Below are 22,342 nucleotides of genomic sequence, written 5' to 3'. Positions count from 1 at the left end.
AATTTCTTTTTTAAAGGAATGTCTGCTAAAAGCTCTAATGCTCTAAACGCATAATTAAGGGAGGGAAAATAAAGCTAGGTTTGTATGAATTTAGAATACACAAAGACAGGATTGCTAGACATTATTCAAGTCTCCCAACTATTTCTGGGTGTGTTAACAAATGCATGGGCAGCACAACACTGAAATTCAACACACTCCCCCTCAGCAGTTTACTGACACGTTGTGAAATCAAGAAATGTTTCTTACGTAAGTGCAAGCAAGGGGTTTCTTTCCTTCCTTTTCTATTTTGTAAATCCTAGGATAAAACTCACTTTCTTCCCTAGCAACCCATTGAAACTAAGGAATAAAAGAAACAACCACAAAACAAACTCAATGTGTATTATGCCCTCTAGAAAGGGAATTATTTTGTTTAATGAAGCACATCTTTAAATTCCCATTTTAATCCTACAAAATAAACTGAATTACTCATTTCTTTCCACCCCTGGAAGTGTTCAAGGCTAGGCTGGATGAGGTTGGAAGCACTCTGATCCCTGAATAGGGGTTGGACCAACATGATCTTAAAGCAACCCAAAGCATTCTATGATTCCATGTGCTGGAAAAATCACAAATGGAAGGAACATCTCTCATTTAGCTGAATCCATGACAACTGAGGACAGACAGTGCTATTCCAAGATACATTAGGAGATATCACATCCTATTGATTTAGTATCCAAGGTGCTACAGGTAGTAAGAAAAATACAAAAACTTCCAGTTCAAAGCATCATTTCAGCACAAATTCTCATTGCACCAAAGTAACAAAACCTCTTGTGTGCAAACTGTCAAAAAGACAGTGGCAGAAAGCTGCCAGTCTGACTAAGCAACAAATGATAATTAGAAAAATCCTTACAAATCACATTAGTGCATGTTAAGTGACTGGCACTGCTGACTCAGAGAGAATTGATCATATCCTGTTGTTCTTTTGCTGTCTCTCACCATGGCACTAATTTGCTAAGTGTCATCCTGGCTTTTAACAAGCTCTCAGTCTCCTGCAAGAAATATCCAGCTAAACCCCACCGATGGGAACAAGCTGTTGTCTCCCCAAGTAATACTGTAAGCTCCTTATGGAAACAGGCTCACACACCAGTGCTCCAGCTTCCAGCAAAAGCTTAATAACCACAGTGGAGTGCACAGCTGTGTCCTGGCCAAAGCTGCCTCACCCCTTCTGACACCAGCACACCAAGCCCCACCAGAAGCAGCTGCACCTTACCCCGGGCAGGGCTGGCTGTAATCTGTCAGTGCCTGAGGATGCTCCTTCCTCTCTGCCCCTCCTGAATCCACAATGAGGGACTGGGACAAACTCCTCTCGTCCTGCAGAGCTGCTGACATGGAGTCCACAGAGCAGTTGCTCACGATGCTGGACCGGGACGAAATCTCACTGTGACTGGAGTCCGAGAAGTTGTCGGATTTAGTGGAGGGTATGAGGGCATAGCCTAAGCACAGGAGAGGAGATGAGAATGTCTTGATGAACATTGACACACACATTACAGCGAGGATATTTAGAAGAAAACCCACCATACTCTGCTTGCATACAATCAATCCACTGAGGATTTTAGGGTACTAAATCTTTTAGCATCTATCAGCATCTAACACTGATTTATTAATGCCAGTCCAGGAACACCAATAACCCACCTGCAACTCCACTACCCTCCAGAGCAGCAGCTTTAACCTACACAACCAGAATCAGCAGCCTACTGCATCAGTACTGGGTGGGCAGATCAGGTCTTTCCAATTCTGCAAGTGCTGGCTCCTTCAGTATAAATGCAGCACACTTCCCACCATCCCTCTGTCATACTGCCATGCAGGACTCAAAAAAAGATGCTGGCAGTGGAGGAGGAGATGCTGACTAAGGTAATAGACATCTATTAGCACTCAGGGATTAGCCATATGATCCATTTCAGTTTTATTACATGCTCCAAAACTAACAGAGAAGGCAGCAAAGGCAGGAAGCACAACCTTGGCAGGAGCTGGACCAGACTCCAGTGTTGTTCCCACTGAAGGGAAACAACTGAAGACCCCATCAGATTCAGAGCAAAATGTATAATGCCTTTTTTTTTTTTTTTTTTTTTTTTTTTCCCCCCTGCTTGGCTTACCCTCAGATAACTTCTTTCAGACACAAATAAGGTTTACATCCCTTATACATCTAACACCTCAGCCAAGCTTTTCTTTCCCCTGAATTTCTGCACATGTGCCTTTTAGCAGGACTGTCACATATTTACATTGATGAGGTGAAGAAATTAAATGAGAAGGGAGTGTAAAACACACAACAAATACAGAAGATGATGCCCTGAAGTGCATAAACAATACAGAGATGATATAGTATGGCATGTGGAGACACTGGCATACAGCCACTGAGCATAAAGCTCATCATTTGAGATTTCACAGCTTAACTTTGATTATTGCTGTAAGATTTTAAGAGCAAATATGAGCAGTGAATATCAATATTATAGAACTATAGAACTGAACCTTAAAATGTACTTAAGAGCAGCTTTTTTAAGATTGAATTTCACTCTCATTTGGCAGTAAGTAATATTTCATATTCTTTGTATCTTTTAGGGACTCTTTAAACTGATACAACTGTACTGCAGTAACAAATGTCCTTACTGTGTTCCAACTATTTAGAGAACAAAAGGCCTCCTTTTCATTAAAGAAATTAATAACACTATCTGAAAGCTGAGCCATAAAGTAACAGGACATGTGTATGAATAGACTAAGTGCAAGTATCTGCTGAGCTGAAAAGGACAGCAGAAAATGTGATCAGTGGAATACACACCAATGCTGGAAGTGAGCATTCCAATGACACCGTATCAGAGACTGTTTAATTAACAAATGTTGCAGAACTTACTGTTTCATTGGTATTTGTGACACACTAAGTAACTGAACTGACACTGTACCTGGTCCTTGATTTTCTAAACTTCACATTATTGTCTTCACTGCACTGCACTGTAAGGGTGATTAGCTATAAAGAACTGACACAAACATCTGGAAGGGAAGCACATTAAACATCTTAAACATGTAAATGGATAATGATGAAATAACTTAAGACAAACTCAGGATATTGGACACAACACGGACATCAGTCTTCCTTCTAAAAATACATTATAGTGTCTTCCTCCTTCTTCTAGGTCTTCTGCATAAGCAGTAGGATGTGTACACACTGCTGCTGCTACAGATACTTGCTGTACTCAGAGCATCAAAGTCCTTGTCCTTTTGGTTTTCGCTGCTTTCTAATGCTTCAGTGGGCTCTGCTTCCCTTTTCGCAGAAAAAGCTGCTCTTTCCCTGGAGGAGCTTCTTTCCCTAAGTCTTCTAAACCAGAATCCCTTTATTTTTGTAGGTTCATGCTCAGCTTCTGCCTTTCTACTCTCTCCCTCTCTGTCCACCTTTGCACTTTTCTCAGAACTCTCTCCAGCTTGGCAAATCATCCGAATTTGCTTTTGTAAGTAAGCCCCACCTATTCCATAGCTGCGCTGTCCACTGTTCTTGTTGCTGGTTTCACTGGCCAGTGATGAGGAAGAGCCAGAAAGATTCATCTGACTGCAGTTATCCGACCTTTGGATGTTCCCAACTACAATGAAGTAGACACAGACAGATGTTGACAGATGATGAGGTAAGGAACAACAAAAATAACATTCTAATTGAAAGTCTTTTTTTTCCTTCAATCCTATTTGTGTATCACTTGGGTATAGCTCAAAAGAAAATGAAATCTAGGATTAAGTGGAATGTGTTCATGCCTAAAATTATGTCTTTCAGCTGTCTGTGAAGCGCCTAATTTTAGATCAATGAGCTGTTAAGCACAACACACACAACAAAGTACAGATCACCTCAATCGAATGAGATCAGTGCTGAAAGCAAGATGAATTAATGAAACAATCCCCAAGAAACAAAACATTCTTTTCAAAGAACCAGGTAAAAGTTAGCAAAAATAATATCTTTATAAGGGATGCTCAGTGGAGCAAGCTTTGGCAACCCAAGTATTTAAGCTTTTTATACATATGCTGTGTTGAAGTAAAATAAGTGGCATTCTCCTAAAGGAAACAGGATCTTGTGAGGGCAGAAGGGGATGGACCAGCCTAATCTCCCACTGGGAAGGGTGAGAAGATGCAGCAGGTCACCGTGCCATGCCATGCCAGCGCTGGGCTGTCAGTGAGACAAAGCAGCACAGAAGGGAGGAGAGAGCCCTTACGCCATCCAACACCGACCACCCGCGCTGGCTACTGAGTGCTGCTAAGAGATTTCAAATCAATTTCCATCCAAGGTTGACTAATGATGAAGTGATGCAGGTCTTTTAAGATGAAGACATCAAAAATAAAGGGATTCTCAGGGCATCATGAGAGACAGGGATGTATACAAAGCCCTGTGCACAAGAACAAAAAACATGAACAGCGACTCGAGGATTTAGATGGACCCACTACTCCTGCAGCAACCTAAACCACCTGTCCTGGAGAACTATGATACCATTCCATCTCCAGCTCTATCTAATCACCTGGTATTCCAGCTACCTTGGGCAAGACCAAAAGTTTTCTCAATAGCTGCAGTTTCTGTCCAACACTGTCATCTTCAAGAAATCCCCAGGTTTGCGAATCCCATTTAAGTGGCCACCTAAATCTGAACTAGCATGATGGTGGGTGTCAGCACTTCAGATCTATTGAGAATTCTGTCAAAAGCACTTATGCAGTATTTTAAGATAACAACTCTTCTCTTTTTTTAAATACTGAATGACTTAAAGGTCCAAAATATACAAATACATCAGAAAATCGTGTCCATAGAAAGACGTGATTCTATTTTTGACACGAATATTCCAAACTCCTATTTCTCTTACATGTCATAACCAACAAATATTCCTGCCACTGCACACCCTGGTTTAGGCTGCAGTTCCTGGGATGATGCTGCCACACACATACCTTTGCGTGGGGAGCCCTGAGGAGAAGCAGGTGGGCTGGAGTGCAAAGAAGATGCCATGGACATAGTGTCATCTGTTTGTTTCTTACTACTCACTTCCTCAGACAAGCTTAGTGACTTCTGTGGAGAGCCTGTACCTATGAAAACAATGGGATCAGTTACTGCATATTATTCTTCTTTTCAGTTACTGATTTCTGTTTAAGCTACAAATAAGCACCATGTTGAACAATCAGAATATTCAGCAAAGAGAGGAGCAGATGCTCAGAGAATTCTGCATGTGGAGGCAGTCTCCATTTAAATTTAGATCAGATCAGCCACTGCTATTGCTGGCTGCTCATCTGCACTGTGTTGAAACATGCATATCCCAACAGAAACCACTGCAATGGATACATTCATTGTGGTTTTGGCAAAAGACTGTATTAAAAAAAAATTTAAAAAATCTGTGTGCAGTGTAAACCTTGGAGGAAATCCTTGCCCAGAGCATTGTCGGGACTGTGTTAAAAACCATGTGTGTCAGAGCCACCAGGTCAGTTCAAGATGTCCACAAATAGGAGCCCTCAAATCAACACTCATGGGCAATATCCACAGCTTGGCCAGTTTAGCAAAACCCACACATGGTTTGGTGTTTCTTACTCACTATTAGACCATCCTGCAGAGGACTCAGTGCTGAGGAGCTATTTCAAGTTCTCAATAACTTGTTAGATCAGCATGGACCACCACACATGAATGAAGAAACACCTCTGAGAGAGGTTTCTAGAACTTACCAAACTGCACAGGCTTTTCAGAGGTAAACAAAAATAACTACTAACTGGAAACAGTATTTTATATGCTGTAATATACTGTTTCCTGAAGCTATTTTAAATTATGTTGATGCCCAATATACTGTAAAATAATTTCATATCAGTTATTGACTGCAGCTAACTGAATTTAATAACCCACAATTGCAGCTTTCAAATGCTACAACAGTTACATAAACAGGACAAAAGCTTTTTAATAAAGAATATACTGCTTTGCAACTAGCAAATTTAGAGACAAAAGAATTGTTCATAGGAGCAACTAATAATATATGTTGCTCAATTTGACCATAATATTGTTAAAATGGTGACCTAGAGGTTAAAATATTAAATGTCTGTGATTTGTTTCAATAATTTCACCCAAATATATTAGACTTCATGAAGCAAAAGCATGAAGACTGCACCTCACCATTAACTGTTTTAAGTTACAAAAGACTGCAAATGACTAAGCATGCTGTCTTAAAGCACAGCAACATGCACCAGCTGTTCTAAAATGAATTAATTTAACAAAGCACAGTGGTATCTCACATAAACCACACAGGTACAAAAGAGCTCCTCCCTCCTGTTTACTCACACCTTTAAACCTCCCCAGTCAGGTGAACTGAAGATACTCACTGAATGTGACGTGATCCTTTGTCAGCCCCTTTTTCCTGCTGGGGTACAAATTCACAGTTGGGACCTGAAGAACTTGACTCATTCGGTTTTGTTGATGCTGATGGGCTTTTGTGGTTTGGCCAATTGACCTCATGGGCACTGGAGACATTTCGGAGGATTTCCCTCCTCTTCTCTCACTTAAATTCTTTGTCACTGTTAAGGAAAAGTATGCATATATAAATGCACATTCAATTGCAGGATTATTGCAGTACAACCCTCCAGACACAGGAACCACTGTATAAGGAAGATAAATTGTATTTTAAACCATTTCTAGTCTGAACACCATGATCCCCTTACACTTAGGATGATGTGTGAAAGAGTTTTTTTAAAAAGCCCTAAATTTTTGAAAGTGCCATAGATGTACTTAATAAAAAGACCAAAAAAAGTTGTTCACTTCTACCACAAGCCTGTATTTTAAATGTTTGCATTCAAGGTGCAGTTGCACAACAGCATCTCCTTCAAAATCAGGTGGTTTTGCAACAGGCATCAAATGTTTCACTAGGTGGCACAAGTGATTTACAGCTCAGGGCACTGCTTCAGCTTCTGCTTTAGTCACACAGCAATTCACAGACTGAAGTTAAGGCCATCTGATTTTGCCTTATAATCTGCTGGAAAACTCTGGATTGCAGTGTCACTGCTGCTCATTCCTACCACGAGCAAGGCCAGAAGCTGATTACTGAGGTAAGAAATGGGGGAGCTGAACCCCTGAATGTGGGGAATCCAACCAAGTGGGGAGGGACATGCCTGGGACAGGTCAGTGCTCTCACTCCATCAGATTTAAAACCATGAGGGGCTGGCAGCCCCCTCGTGCTACACATCACTCTTCTATTCTCTCTCCCAGCTCTGTATAGCAAGTGTAATCTCAACTTGGTCTACTACCTGTGGGTTTTTGGGGTTTAGGACTTTTTCCCTAGTTTTTAAAAATGGTACTTTTAATAATACTTCAATCTACTATATATTTGTCTGTATATCCATTTAAACTTCATTTTCCTTCCTTTCTGATGTTTAAGAAAATACAGACTTGGTTTGCTTAATTACATGGAGTAAAACAGTCAGTATATATTCCCTATTTTTACTTACAAATATCTATGGCTAGCACTGCACAAATAAGATTTTCATTTAATTTTTTTAAACAAATAAAAAACAATGTGATAACACTGATGTTTTTCTCTTGGGTCTGCTGCCTGTTATGAAGGATTTAAGGGTTTTTTTAACGGGAGTTAAATATAGCCATTTCCAGGTTTCCTGCTTCAGTGCTATTTAAAAGAAAATTTGCATAAAACGGCATCTTAGGGAATAACAAGGATTTGCATTCTTAATACTGGATAACGGCAAGGACTTTAAAATTTTATCTTCAAGATGCCATCTCCTAGTCATCCTTTGAACTTACCTCACAAGAGACAAAACAGTATTTGAAGACAAAAAAAGCCTTAAAATGCTATATTTGGACAAAAGACAAGCAGGAAACATTATTTTGCTTAGCACGGTTGTTACTCATCTATTTTGAAGCAAATCTGCCATTCAAGAAAGTGAAAACTGCTGGAGTATCTTAATAAAATGCGAATATAATTTCTCATTTCTGAATAAGAATTTACTGAACTGTGTAAGACAGCAGGTCAGACAACAGTTTGTTTGACAAGAGCTCAAATTATGAGAGCTGTCCTGCTGTAGTCCTCAATTTGTGACTGTCAAGCCATTTCAAACTCATCAGTCAATATTGACCTAACTTCTCCTTCTCAACAATCTTCATTTATTCTAAGGTGTAATCCATTGCAGTTTCTATATTGATTTTGTCTCTTTTCATTTGTTGCTGTTCATATGGTAAACACTACTTTTACCCTTCCTAATTCTGTGCAAGGACAGCGGGGCACCAACAGAGCTGATGTGCTATTGAATTTCCTGCCAGACTGATGGAAAGACACACAGCTTCAGGAACTAAAGGTCAAAATAAAAAACATCACAAAATTTTTTTAAGCTCAACCAAAACATGAACACACAAGCTGCCTTGCTGAAGCTCTCAGCACATGAACTGACAACACAACACTTATTACAGTATTTTCTCCTCAGAGGAAAAGTTTGAAAGAGTATTTGTAGAGGAGCAACATTTTTTTAATAAATGCCATAGCATGATTGCTGCTGTCCTAGCTCATTGTACTTACAAGTGCTGTAGGCAGGCTCACATTGAACTGACAATGCTTGGATCTTTTCTTCATCTGTCTCTACACTGAGGTTGGACAGGTACTGCTTCACCTTCCTGGCCATCTGGGCATCCTCATAGAGCTTCTTGGCGTTGAGCAGCGAGCTGCGGCGGGCGCGCTTCTTGTGAGCCCCTCCCTGCACGTCCAGCATGTTGGAGTTCATGCTGCCCTGGCTCAGGGATCTACAAGAGAAAAGATAAAAGCAGTAAAGGTTCAGTTCTCAACAGCAATGAAGAGCTACAGTAGCATAGGGCAAAGCAGATTAATACCAATAATCTTCAGTTAGGGCTAGTGCATGCTGATGCAAATGAGTTAAAAAGATGAACAGCATTAAAACAACACTTGTCTGAACATATCTGGGTAAACTGAGAGCAGCAATTTGAGTCTAGAACATGACTGCATATGGAAATGTGGAGCTGGGAAGAACAAGAGGCAGTGCTGCATGTGGAGCTCATTTAGCTCTGCTAATGAACCCCAGGCTTGTGCTGCAAGACCTGCAGCTGACGAGAAGAAATGGCCTCAGATTGTGCCAGGAGAGGTTTAAATTGGACATTAGGAAAAAAATTCTTCATGGAAAGGGGTGTCAAGACCAGGAACAGCCATCCCAGGGCAATGGTGGGGTCAGCATCCCTGGAAGTGTTCAAAAACCACATGTTTAAGGCACTTGAGGACATGGTTTAGGGGGTCAACACAGTGGTGGTATTGGGTTGATGGTTGGATTTCATAATCTCAGAGGTCTTTTCTAACCTTAACAGCTCTATGTATTCAACTGTAGATTCTAAAAGGGGACAAACTTGGTAACATTTCTGGTGTAAGGAACTGGTTACCCACTGTGTACATCAGGCTTTACACAGAAACTTCTTGCACTTAAATGAGCACCGAAGTGAGTGACCTCTGCAATCCTCTTAGAAAACTGAGCCCCTTATAATGGTTAAACGAGGGGCAAATTATGTTAAATGTACAACGTACATTCAATTACACACTTAATTTCTTTCTTCAATTAACTAAAAACATTCACAGAAGAGCAGCTCATTAAAAAGTATCCCAAGAAAGGTGAAGAAGGCAGTTACGATACACATATACTCAGACTTGCATCTCTGAAAGAAGATGCTCCTCAATACCCCTAATTTTGAGCTCCCAAACCTATCAGAAAGTGAAGCAAAAATAAATAATACTGTAATTCTTAAAAAATGTGAGTTACTCTCCCTGACAGTCACTCCTATTCACACTGAAAGGGTGACCAAACAACTCATCTGGGTATAATTTAAACACAGTCACCTCTGTTTCAACTGCCACAGGTCCTACAGCCACACCAGTTCTGATGTATTTTTAAATAAATGGAGATTCCAGGGTAAGTCACATGTAAATTCTAATGGAAATGTCAAAGTTGTTCACAGTTGGGTTTGTGTGGGGATTTTTAAATATTCAGATGAATATTTTTAACGCTACGTGAAGACATTTATCAAGATCTTGTGTGTTTACAGAATCACAAGTGGCACAACAAACAACATCAGGCACAGAAGAGCCATAATAGCCACAGGAATCAGAATGAAACATGTTGTTAGAGAAAATCCAAGGAATCAAGTACACTGAGCTTAGAAAAGAAATGCTGGAAAACAGCTGACTGTAATATTTTCAAATATGCTAAATAAATCATTCTGAGAGAAAATACAAGCTTAAAAACTATCAGCAATTTACAGCTTAATTAAATAAAAAAGTAATGTTACTGGAGTCAAAGAGCAGCAAAAGGCATGATGGAGTGTTCACAACTATTCAAACCAAGGAGACACTCCTTTCTCTTGATGGATAAGGACAATGACCAGGAATTTATGTTTATTTTTAATGATATAAGTATTTCATTATTTATATACACACTGGGTTTTTTTTCTTTCAAGTCCGGATTTGACTTTTTAAGGCAATTTAATTCTATTTCCTTTAGCAACTATTTTTCCTTATTCTCTTGTGTTCACAGTAATTCCAAGGATTAGAAATTACAGTAGCTCTGTGGGTCCTGGCTATTTCTCCCCATGAGCTGCCTTGTGAGCAGTTGATTATTGAGCACCAAATGCTGCCAGCCAAGGGCATCCACACCAGGATCAGGGACCAGTATCCAAACTGCCAACCCCAGTGTGACCAGCCCAAGCCTGGCACTGTCCTCATCACTGCTATTCAAAGGCACACAGGGAACACCTTATGGGCAAAAATACACATAACACATAAAATATGGCTACCATGGCAGTCTTAAAATCAGTGCCCTGGGCCAGGCAGGAATTTCCCTGGCCAACATCAGAATTCTCATCTTTGGTCATTCCATGATCCAGTCCTCACACAACCATCACTCCCAGTGGTATCAATGAGGATTTTGGTGCAGGAAATGCAAGATACATTTTAAACATATGCTAAAAATAAACACTTTGAAGGTTGCCTGAACACAAAATTCAAGGGGGAAATTACTGCATCATTACCACAATTCAAAATGTCCTTATAGTTGAAAATCCATAATGGCTTCAGCTTTTCTGTAACACGTTAAAAGGCAAGTTACGTATTTCATTTACTTCCCAATACAGTTTTGCCTTCCAATATAACTGCACAGCAGGGTTTTTTTAAATGCACAAAGCCAAAACTCAAACGACTTATCTGCTACACAAAAGCAACTCAGAATTCTTATAGCTGCAGTAAAATGTTGGCTGTAGCCCCTCACTCCTGTTTTCAAAAAAACCATGTATTGCAGGGTTAATAAAATGCATGCTGTATTTCAGATGCATGCACTAACAAGGAGGATGCAGTATGTTAAGATTTGCATAACCTTTATTTATCTTAGTTGCATTCAGCTCTACACTTACCCCAAACTTCTCCACCTCTTCTTCCTGTAAGCAAGAGCCATATACATTGAAGCATGTATTTGAACAGAAAAGCACAGGAAAAAAATAAAACAGTTGAGAGTCAGGAAGAAAGATGTAGACAGGAAAGAACAGAAAAGAAAAATCTCTACACAGCCAAATTCTTCTCAAACAGTAACACAATGTTTTCATGAAATGCAAGGGCAAGACTTGACAAATACTTTAATATCTATCAGTTTTTTATTTAACCTATGAATTGGAAAAATCAAACTTGTATTAATATATTTTATTTTCTGTAAGTCAAATTTCAAATTTGATGGAGTGCAACTCATGCATACTGCAGAAAATGGGATTAAATGAATTTATTCTTTGCATTAGGTCTGCTGAAAGTATATGAGAAATCATCACTATCAATACTCAAGTTTATGATATTGTTTCCTTGTGATTGTTGGCTAGAAAACAAGCCAGCTGCCAAATACACCTTGAAAGCCTAGATGCTCTCTATAACTGGTAATGAACTTGTGAGCAAGTCCCATGTTGCCACTAATACACATCCTTTCTTGTTGATTTTTCATCTTCAAAAGCATTTATTTGGTGCTTCGTAACACAAACTGATAGATCAAACACGAGGCAATGAAAATTAATATAAATGACACGAAAACATGGAATTATTTTCTTTTAATCTTTGCCACTATCTCTAATATTAGATGCCTAAGCAATTTATGGCAGTGTGTCTAATTTAAATTATAGTCATTAGAATGTGTTCTGGAATTCTGAAAAACATACTAAAGGTAACTATTTACTATTAAATTTATTTAATGATTAGACTTCATGAGGTCTTAGGAAGTGCTTGGGCCATCAGGGAAATCTATTTATAGACATCAGGGAAATCTATTTATAAACTAATTTCAGTGGTGAAGGCCAAAGTTTCTGAAAAACAATCACAACTTCTCAGTAACTGACTTTATAATTTTATGCTGAAAATGAAATCTTGCTAATTCCAACCCAACTGTATAAAGGTGAATCTCCACTGTGAAACAAATCCATCTTTAAATAACATTAACAAGGATCTGTTATTTTTGGCTCAGGCCAGGCCATTTTTAGAGTCACAGAATCACAGAACAGTTTGTGTTGGGAGGGATCTCAGAGTTCATCCCCTTCCATAGGCAGGGACACCTTCCACTAGACCAGGCTGCCCAGAGCCCAGCCAGGCTGGCTTTAAATGCCAGTATTAAAAAAAAAAAAAAAAATAAAAAAAAAAAAAAATACATTTTTCCTGATAGCCAGCCTTGCAAACAAAAACCAGACAGAATTGATGATCCTCTGAGAATCCTGACCACTGGACTACCACAGGGAAGCAAATCTCTGTGCTGTTATAAATGACCCCTATCCTTGCACGCCCTATTTCCTTCTACTGCCACAGATGTAACTGAATGTACACATCAGGGAGAATCACAGGTGAGTGGAATTTAGGGTGGATGAAGCACACTTCACCCAAAAACTGTCCACTGCATCTCCTACTTGCATTACTCCCTCCAGGGTGTTCAGAGAGCTCTCCTCAGCTGAGGTGCACCCTCAGTATGGGCAGCTCGAGAGAGTATTTTGTCATTTTCTGAAGGCTGAGCTATGTGGCTTTTCAGCACCAGACATGACCTTGTCCTCAACTCCCCACCCAAAGTGCACCCTGAGGGGTCTTGTCTGGCCCATTAGTTTGAGGCAGATAGTGAGCACAAGGAGCAAGGCCACCCCTCATTCCATAGACACCTACAGGATCAGGACCCTGTATGGACACAACAGAGCCAATTATGCTTTTAGTTCAGCCAGTGGGAAGAAAAGAGATGCAGGAAATAATTCATTACCACTAAATAAAATCTGGAGCTGATCAGCACCAGATTAGAAGCTACATTGCTTTTATTCTGCACTTTGTTAACACCGAGCCTGGTGACATTTAGCATTAAGATAAAAAGAAAAAAAAATAAGAAAAATAAGCCAAGAAAACACCCTCCACCTGCTGAAGCCTGAACATATCAAACATTATGTAGGTGGAACAAGCTGTGCTGAGAACAAATAAAAAATATTTAGTTTGAATTTAATATGTTATCAGTGGGGTTTTGTTTTGAAACATTTCAGATCTATACATCACTGATTTAGGTGCTTTTTATCTCTCTCTCATAGCTAAATATTGTATCTCATAATATTATGCCTCTCTCTCAACTCTACTGACACTAACATTTTATTCGGCAGAAATACATATCATTAAAATTAGAACTTATTCTTCTGTGTTTTTTAAAGGTAATAAATTGGCTTATTAATCATTCCAAGCAGGTCTGCGAAGCATCATCTGCTTTGCCCTAGTTTGATAAAGGCTGTGGTTTGATGGCAGATGTCAATGGTGAGGCACACAATGAAATATCAACGTGCTGATGCACACAGAGACCCAGATCCCCCCACACTGAGAGCCCTTCAGTGCTGCTGCCCTTCCCTCTGCACACCTTTGTCTGAACATCACAGCTGGATCCATGTTTGCCGAGGTCATCCGGACAACTTGGCGGATTTCTTTGGCAATCATCCGGAGCTTCTCGAAATTCACCAGCCCATCCACTTTAGAGTCATTGCCTGCAGAATTGAAACACACACATAAAAGAAAAAGAAAAAAAAAAGTAATAAATATTTCTGAACAGTCACTGCACTTCTAGTTCTTCCCTTGTTACCTTTCCTCCCCTCCCTGTCCCACAATCAACACTATTCTTTTAATCGAAGTAGCAAGAAAACAGGATGACAGTAATAGAATCAGGCCCACTTGGACTGCCCGATATTCTTTTGTTAATCTATTTCTAAAGTAACAAGCATTAGTAGGAGGCAAAAGGAGTAAGTGAACTATGCCCCAAATTCACTTGCATAATGTTAAAATAATATAAATACAGAATTGACATTAACAACAGTCACATTATGAAAGAAGTTCAAATAGTTCTGAACCATCACAACCAAGAATTAAGCACATTTAAAAATGGTTCACCTCAACCAGCTGTGAACAGGACTTTGTATAAAGGGAAAAAATGGAAACATTTAAACAAGATTCCTTGAAAATGCTGAAAGCAAGAGTAGGAGGTTTATCACTGGAGCTGTGTGCACGCCACAACATGGAATGAAAACCTGGCAACATTACAGAAACAAGTTTTTTGTAACAGAAAATATCTGAAGTAGTGTAGCTACCAGACAGCACACCCACCTTTGCTTCCACCCTAAACCTTAGGACAGCTGAGGAAGATTACAGCATGGCTTTCAAAATATTAAAAATACGTGTTTTATTTTTAATTTTTGTCTAGGACCAGTCTCTTCCATTAGGCATTCCCAGTTCTATTTTATTTTACTCCTACAAAGAATCCCTCAAAACCATCCTACTGGCGGCAGCTTCATTAAGACACACGTTGACACACTGAGCACTGAAGAAAGGGCTGAGGTACATTCAGTGCTTCATTTATTTTCTCTCTGTTTGACATTACCTTCATGCAGAAACGTGATATCTTTCTTGACAACAGGGAAAAGTGGGATAATTGGAGGCTGCATGCTCTGGCTGCTGAGGATGTTGCGATATTTTGCCATGTTTCGAGATGGATCAAAAAGATCTTGAAGGTCTCTGAGGTGCTTTTCATACTTGCTGGGTAACTTTTCCCAAGTGCCTCTGAGACGAGCTACTGGTGCAAGATTTAACCCACTGCAAGGCAGAAACGTTTCATTATTAGCTGTGGGCGGAATTGTTACCTTTCAGAAAGAAGTGAAGGGTTGGGGGATTGTTTTAAGGATTAAAAAGAACTTTCCCAAGGTTAACTGTGAAGCTGGGTGAATAGCAGGCTACAAGTTCATCACAATAACCCTCTGCTGTTTAAACAGGACTGTAAAAACCAGGACTGCTCAAGATACACATTTCAAATTACTGCCAAAATAATACCTCTGCAACACAGGAGTGACATCTACTTAAGAACCACTTCTCTCCTGTAAAAATATATGCCACGGTAAGAAGAAAAATGGTAAAAAATGCATGAGGTGAACCAATGATTGCAAAGAAAATGATAACAGTGCAGAGCTCACCATTTTTTTCCCCAAAAACTTATTTTGTATTTGATTTATCTTTTAGACAAATTTCTCTTCATGCTATGCCAAACAAAGCCTTCTCTGACATGAAAAGATCGAACATATGCCAGCCCACAGCTCCTCTTTTCCACACTTCATTAGGATGGTTATCTTCATATTTCATGAGACATATGGCACCAAACTGCTGTGCAGGACAAGGCAAGAAAGAGAACCCCTGTGCCATATGCTAACAAAAATATATTCTTCTGGAAATAAGAGTAAAGCAAAAACTAACTTATTTGCTTTTTTTTTTTTTTAAACATGGCCTGATTGGACTTAACTGAGAAGCAGAAAGAGTTATTTCCTTACTTACAATAAACCATATAAATTAGGGAGCAGAATATAAAAATTAGAATCAGTATCCATGTGTGTATTCCCTCATAATGAGCAGCCACAGTCTCAATGACTGTCCAGTACCCTTCACAGAAACTCATGAATTCTTTAATGACTAACCACAAAAGCCAATACATTTGATGAACTGGTTAGACATGGGAGAAAATATTTTAAAATTATGTTTTTGACAATGCTGCTGGGATACAGCACAAATCCAGATCTTTGTCTGATGAATCACAGTGCCTTTTTTTCCTACAGTAAAGGCTGGGTGTAAGATAATTGCAAATACAGGAAATGCTGAACTCATGCTGTTAAAGCAGCAGCATTCCATATAAATCAGAAGAGAAAGCTTAAATGTGCAACTGAAGAGGGAAAAAATAAAACAGAGAAGCCAGCAGATGACAAGAAAAAATGAGAAGGAAAATGAAGCCAAAACAAGACTGATTTGAGGAAGTCCTTACAATGGAAGGAAGAAATAAAGTAATCTCATCATCACATATATGACTTGGCGCACCCTGGAAAAGTAACAATGACTGACAAAAGGAAGGGAAATTGGGTGCCAAAGTCACAGAAAATGACATAATGCTCAGGCAGGTTTCTGCAGTTCATCAATCAAATAGTGCTTTGTACCCATCTTCTCTTTTCCAGTGAGGTACTGTCACAGTTGCAGCCCTGACAAGGTGCCAGTCACAAAAGGAGACTGTCACACCTCTGCAGCAGGACTGAAGTGCTGAGGGGCAGTGCACAGGCTACGGTGACAATCCACCTCTGACTTTGGAAAACCACCCAGCCCCAAGCACAGTCTGCTCAGGATATTCCAATTTCTTTCCTTTCTCTTTGGATTACCAAAACTGCCTGTGACAGCACCAATCAAATCTGAGAAATGGCAAGTATTTTACCTGATCACCGCAAACATGGAATTGAAGTTCTTGCATTCTCGACAGTGGAGAGCAATTTTAATGAAATGCTTAATAATCTTCATTCTTTTGAGTTGGTTGGGTTCTGCTAAAATTTCCATGGCAACCCAGAAGGTCTCTTGATTTATGACATCTTCAAACTGTTTCAGGTGAGCATTCCCTGTTTTGGAGTCCAGCTTGTAAAGGTCGTCGATGTATTCCGTTGGCTCGATGTTGCGGAATAGCTCAAAGTCCCGCATGGAAAGCTGAGTGGCCACCTCAATGGTGCTCAGCTGGAGGAGGGAAATTTGGCTTTCACGGAGTAGCTCTTGAGCATCCTCATCTGAGCATAAGGTCTCTGTTTCCATATTGTTTTTCAGATAATACCTGAAGCGTAATTGAATAACAACACCACATTAGAGATGCTCTTCAGAGGGTTTGTGAACACAAAGACATTGAACTGTACCAATCACTGTGAGCATTACAGAGACAAGGGACAACAAAACCTTGTACTTCATTTAAGATAAAATAACACCATTATTAAAGTAAATAAACATTTCAAAAGCTTTTTGTTAATATTTTTTACACTGTACTCTGTAACATGCTGTAGTGTTCACTTTCAGAAAAAGGTCCATTACTTTTCCAAACGTACGTTCAGCATTTTAAAAACACACTGGTCCTGAGAAATCTCCTGTTAATGTATTTCTACATTTCTTACACAAATTTAGTGTGGGTTTTCTCTATAATTTTAGTGTGGCATATTAATACTTGCATGAGGCAGAGAGTATTCAGGAAATGAAAATATATCTGGAAAATTCATTCCACGGTCCCAGGTAAATCACTTTCAGATACACAAAAGTTTATTACTCATAAATTCCCTCTGTTGCCTAGCAAAGACAACTGCAGAGTATTTTACTTTAATAACCTTTCTTCTGCTATGGATCAGGTCATCAGATAAAACCAAGGCACTTAACATTTCAGAAACATTCAGAACAGTTTACTTAAAAATGGAAGAATTTATCTCAGGTTAGTATCAGTTCATTGCAGCATGACACTGAGAAAGAAATTAATTGTATACTTTAATCCTCAAGTACATGTGAGAAGTGTCAAAACAAATATAACCTTTTCCTCTAAGTGTAAACCACTATATACATTATCCTGATCTGTTAATTTAGCTGTCATCAAGCAAGCTTGCTGTAGATTTAGGGAGACATTTTTATTTTTGGGTGCAGAGGAGGAAGGTGACCAAAAGAAGGGGAAGTGTAAGCAACTGGCATTTACTACCCTGTGCTTCCAACAGACACCAGCGTATTTTAATTAAAACATCTCTCCCTGATGTTAGGCTTTGTTATCCTGAAGGTCTTCTCCAACATACAACCCTGAACGCCAAATAAAACCCAGCCAAAAAAAGGTGTATTCACCGTCCATTGAGCTGAATCCTGTCAGCCAGCTTGGAGAACTGGTCTGGGAGCCGCCGCTGCTTGATGACGCCCTCGGGGCTGACGGACACCTCGCACAGGGAATAGGTCTCCGGGGCCCCTGTCAGGTTGAACTCGTGGACAGCATGACTCACCACCTCCTTTGCTGTAGTGTCTTTGCTGATGATGATGTAACAGCTCTGCTGATCCGCTTTGAAAACTCGTATCACTTGATCTGGAATATCTAAAAAAAGAGAGGAACACCTTTAATGTATGAAGTTACTTTTCCCTTGAAAAGACAAGAGGTCACTTGAGAGATATTTCACAAGGACATGTGACAGAACAGAGGAGAATTGGCGTAAGCTGAAGGAGGGCAGGTTTAATTGGATATTAGGGACAAATTCTTCCCTGTGAGGGGGGTGAGGCCCTGGAACAGGTTTGTCCAGAGAGGCTGTGGACTCCCCACCCCTGGAGGTGTTCAGCACCAGGCTGGATAGGGCATGGAGCACCTGGTCTAGTGGAAGGTAGGGGAGGGAACTAGATGATCTTTAAGGTCCATTGCAAGCCAAACCATTCTATGAATCTATGAGTTACTGTCCCATTTGATCATCAGGAAACAAAAACAACCAGCTTCTGGGGAAAAAAAAAAACATGCTGGACTTGAAAAATATTTAAAATACTCTGGCTTTTTCATCAACTTTGTAAGAAGAAAAAGAGACTCTTCTCCTCTCTCCTCTTCTACAACTCAATTACTCTATCATGCCATGACCCCAGTTAAAGTATAAGACATCCAGGTATGTAACTAGACTGTGCACTGTTCCTTCCCAGTGTGTTTTAAAAACTTTGGCAGCATCATTCCTTCTTTGCTCTCTTGTGTCTGTGAGAGCCAGAGATAGGAACCCACCAAGCACGGATGGGTGGGCTTGGGGTGGGAGGATATGAAGAGGAAAGGAGATTTGGTTGCTCCCAGAACTAGGGAGCTTTTACACTCACTCTTTCCCCTGAAGGAACTAAGCTGCTGCCAGCAGTTAATTTTTTGGCTGATGTACATTTTATGGCACATTTTATGTATTATAAATGCATTAGAGAACAGTTTTATCTGAGGCAGCCTACAGCAGGAAATAAATATCTACGGAAACATGTGTTTAATTCATAGCTTGATGATTGCAAATAATTTACTCTATTAGCTATTACAGAAAGTTTGATTTTCAAAATAAAATTGATTTTAAAAAAAGGTCAAGAGTCAAAATACACAGTAATTTCAAGCACAGGGAAGCCCAGTTTTTCCCTTCCCTGAAGTCTGAAGACTAAAACAACTTTTCTGCAGACTTGGGAAGGTGGGAGGCTGTTGCTGAGTTCTCAGCCAAGGCTTCAGAGCCTGAAGCTCTCCAAAACCACACCAGAGGCAGACGTGCCATAACTCCTGCATCAGTGATCTTCAGTGAAGGAAGGGAAGGGCTGTCATTAAAGCAACAGCATCCCAAACAGCCCTTCCCTTCTCTCACTGCTATTTGCCCAGCCCTTAAAACCACAGTGGTAAGTGCCAATCCGTGGACTGATCTGCCCTGGAGCACTGGTGATGATCAGGTGTCCCTCTGCCCAAGGGATCATCCTGGGGCAGAGCACCCAGGTCCTTCAGGCACTCCTAGCAGCAGCTCTCTGAGCAGTTTTAGATGCTGCTCACCCCACTGCCTACACATTGATTTTCCTCTATCAAAATCGAGTGCTTAAGGAGGCAACAAAGATCTTTGAGGGCAGTGACCCTGGGTTACTTTTTCTTGTGTCTGGACTAAAGGTGTTATGGGCACAAGTAGAAGGAATTTCAAGGTAAAAAGTAAGCAGGTAATCTATGATCCGGCACCAAAGGTCTCACCCATTGGAAAAAAGAAAGGCTCAACATCAGTTGAAAATAAATTTTAAGATTGAAAAAAACATGGGCTAAAGAAATTCCGATGGAGAGCTAATTCCTCTAACAGTTTCATGATTATTATTAACAAGTTATCAGAACATTCTCATCAGAAGCTGGGTTCTAGCTGAACATAAGAAGTTCAATATACATATGTGAATAGGGGCAATATAAGGGAGAAATAAGTATTTTGTACTTTATTTCAGAGTGAAAGTGGTGAAAATGGCACACTGAATAATTAGAGAAGTGCCTGCACACATGAAAGTGATAATAAAGAAACAGAAGAGGGAAACATCTATACTTTGGTATCAACATACCTAAAAACCAGAACACACTCAAGATGTAAAACTGAAAGCTGAAATTTAATTGGGGAGGGGAAAAAAAAAGAAAAAAGAAAAAAAAAAGAACCATGCAACCAAAACAATGTAACTTGTGACAGATAAGAAACATAAATTACAGGCACATTTCTGTCTTCATGATCTTTGCTTTTAAGCAGGCAAACATAAATAATTAAATTAAATTTTTATGCATTATTCAGCTCATTTTGACAATACAAAGCACATTTCAAGTTGGCATGCACAGAACTTTAGTTATGAAGTACAACAGAAGAACAAACTAAATCTCAAACTGTCCTCTGAAACTTCAGTTCTGTGAAAGAGAGATATAAGCAACTTCATCCTTTTAAAGCAAGGCCACAGAGAAGCAGAAGAATCTGCCAAAGGTCATTCAGTGTGCTGGGGGCAGAAATGGGAATAAAATGCAGGTCTCAGCCTCATCAGAGCACTGTGCCTGTATAGGAATCTATGGAATTGTTTAAAGGAAAATTGCAGAGCACAGGGCCATCCAATGCCCTACAGTAATAACTATGTCAGTGCAACGTCTGATAGTGTTAAATTTACAGGCAAGCCATGCAATATTAAGGTCTACCGGATGCTTTACATGAGGATACTTACAGTAAAACCCAACAGCTGCACACAGGAGAAAAAGAAAAAAAAAATGTATCAACACCAAATCAAGATTGAGATGCTTACAAAACTTATCAAGTGTACGCTGTCAGAAATAATTTGGCTTTCTCTGACATTCAAACATGGCAGCATATTTGTTATAGCAAGCTGAAAGTAAAGCTAAATGATTCAGCTGAAGATGTCCCTGCCCATGGCAGGGGGGTTGGAATAGATGACCATTAAAGGTCCTTTCCAACCCAAATTAGTCTGCGATTCGATCTAAGATGAACTAGTTCCCACCATTTCATATTACACAGTAACTTGTATAATATTAAACAAAGATATTAGAAAAATGTGTAGCTCTCATGCAGACAGCAAGGATCTGGAACTGTAGCAAAAAGAGAACTTTTTTGCTGTGGGTATTTATGCACCTGATAGGAGATATCTGTGCACATCCCTTTTAAAGGGGAAATCTGCAGGTTTATGTAAACATGTCACAGTCACAAAACACCTGTATAGAACTTACATTTAAAACAGGGGGAAAAGATCCTGACAAGACATGTTTACAGACAGCTGCATATTGCAACAAATTCCTCCTGCAGCCACCCCATAAACTGGATTCCTACAGCAACAGCAGTGAAGACCCAGACCACGTATCTCAAAACATAATATACGTAATGTTTGTAAAACATGAAACATGAACATCACTGTGCTGGTACCATGGCAGTCCTATTCTATCCACAATACTGCTTGAAATACATACTGACAGATGGAAGAATGGACAAGACAAAGCACCGAAGAGAGATGACAATGGAAAAAAGGGCAGACAATCTCCTTCCAGCAGAGCCAATTTATTCCAGTAAATTAAAGGCCCTCAGAAGTGGCAAAATACATTTCTTTGTTAAAAATAATTAAGTCCCACGTTACCTTAGAAAAGAAGGCAAGAGAGGTTCAGGCAGTGTGGATTTTCAGTACATCTCCAGTTTGGCCCTTTTAGGCCCACAGGATGCACAGACAACTGCACTCAGCACCAGTGATGCTAAGAACAGCTGCAATTTTCCCCCTGACCCAGCTGCCTTGCTAACCATCCTGTACCATCAACCTCAAGCTGCCATTTTACCTGAAGGATTAGAGAAATCCAGAATGCTGGTAGTGGGCTGCAGCAGGTCGGGGCTACTGGAGGAGAGGGTGCCTGGGATGGGCATGATGGCCAGGCTGTGCCGGCACTGCCGGGTCCCCACGATGCTGTCATCCTGAGACTGGCTCACGCTGCCATCACTGCAAAACAGTTC

The 22,342-nt window shown here is 39.9% G+C and overlaps 1 protein-coding gene across 6 annotated transcripts in view; it reads right to left on the bottom strand.

Moving 5' to 3' along the window:
* The window catches only part of RAPGEF6 (Rap guanine nucleotide exchange factor 6), a 116,566-nt gene that overhangs the window by 10,589 nt on the left and 83,635 nt on the right, over positions 1-22,342 (bottom strand). For 3 of the 6 annotated variants that reach the window (XM_083871863.1, XM_083871868.1, XM_083871867.1), the window contains exons 17-28: positions 22,171-22,328; positions 21,060-21,074; positions 18,204-18,444; positions 16,786-17,169; positions 14,926-15,137; positions 13,915-14,038; positions 11,426-11,449; positions 8,544-8,764; positions 6,346-6,537; positions 4,939-5,073; positions 3,489-3,602; positions 1,247-1,469 (exon numbers count right to left, since the gene is read on the bottom strand). In XM_083871863.1, the coding sequence (XP_083727989.1) occupies positions 1,247-1,469; positions 3,489-3,602; positions 4,939-5,073; positions 6,346-6,537; positions 8,544-8,764; positions 11,426-11,449; positions 13,915-14,038; positions 14,926-15,137; positions 16,786-17,169; positions 18,204-18,444; positions 21,060-21,074; positions 22,171-22,328 (2,043 nt within the window). The remainder of the gene's footprint in view (positions 1-1,246; positions 1,470-3,488; positions 3,603-4,938; positions 5,074-6,345; positions 6,538-8,543; positions 8,765-11,425; positions 11,450-13,914; positions 14,039-14,925; positions 15,138-16,785; positions 17,170-18,203; positions 18,445-21,059; positions 21,075-22,170; positions 22,329-22,342) is intronic. The other 3 variants (XM_083871865.1, XM_083871864.1, XM_083871866.1) reach the window with 3 other exon arrangements.

Source organism: Zosterops lateralis (genome assembly GCF_965231275.1).
Source record: "Zosterops lateralis genome assembly, chromosome: 14".
Taxonomy (NCBI): domain Eukaryota; kingdom Metazoa; phylum Chordata; class Aves; order Passeriformes; family Zosteropidae; genus Zosterops; species Zosterops lateralis.
This window is presented reverse-complemented; position numbering and strand designations above follow the sequence as displayed.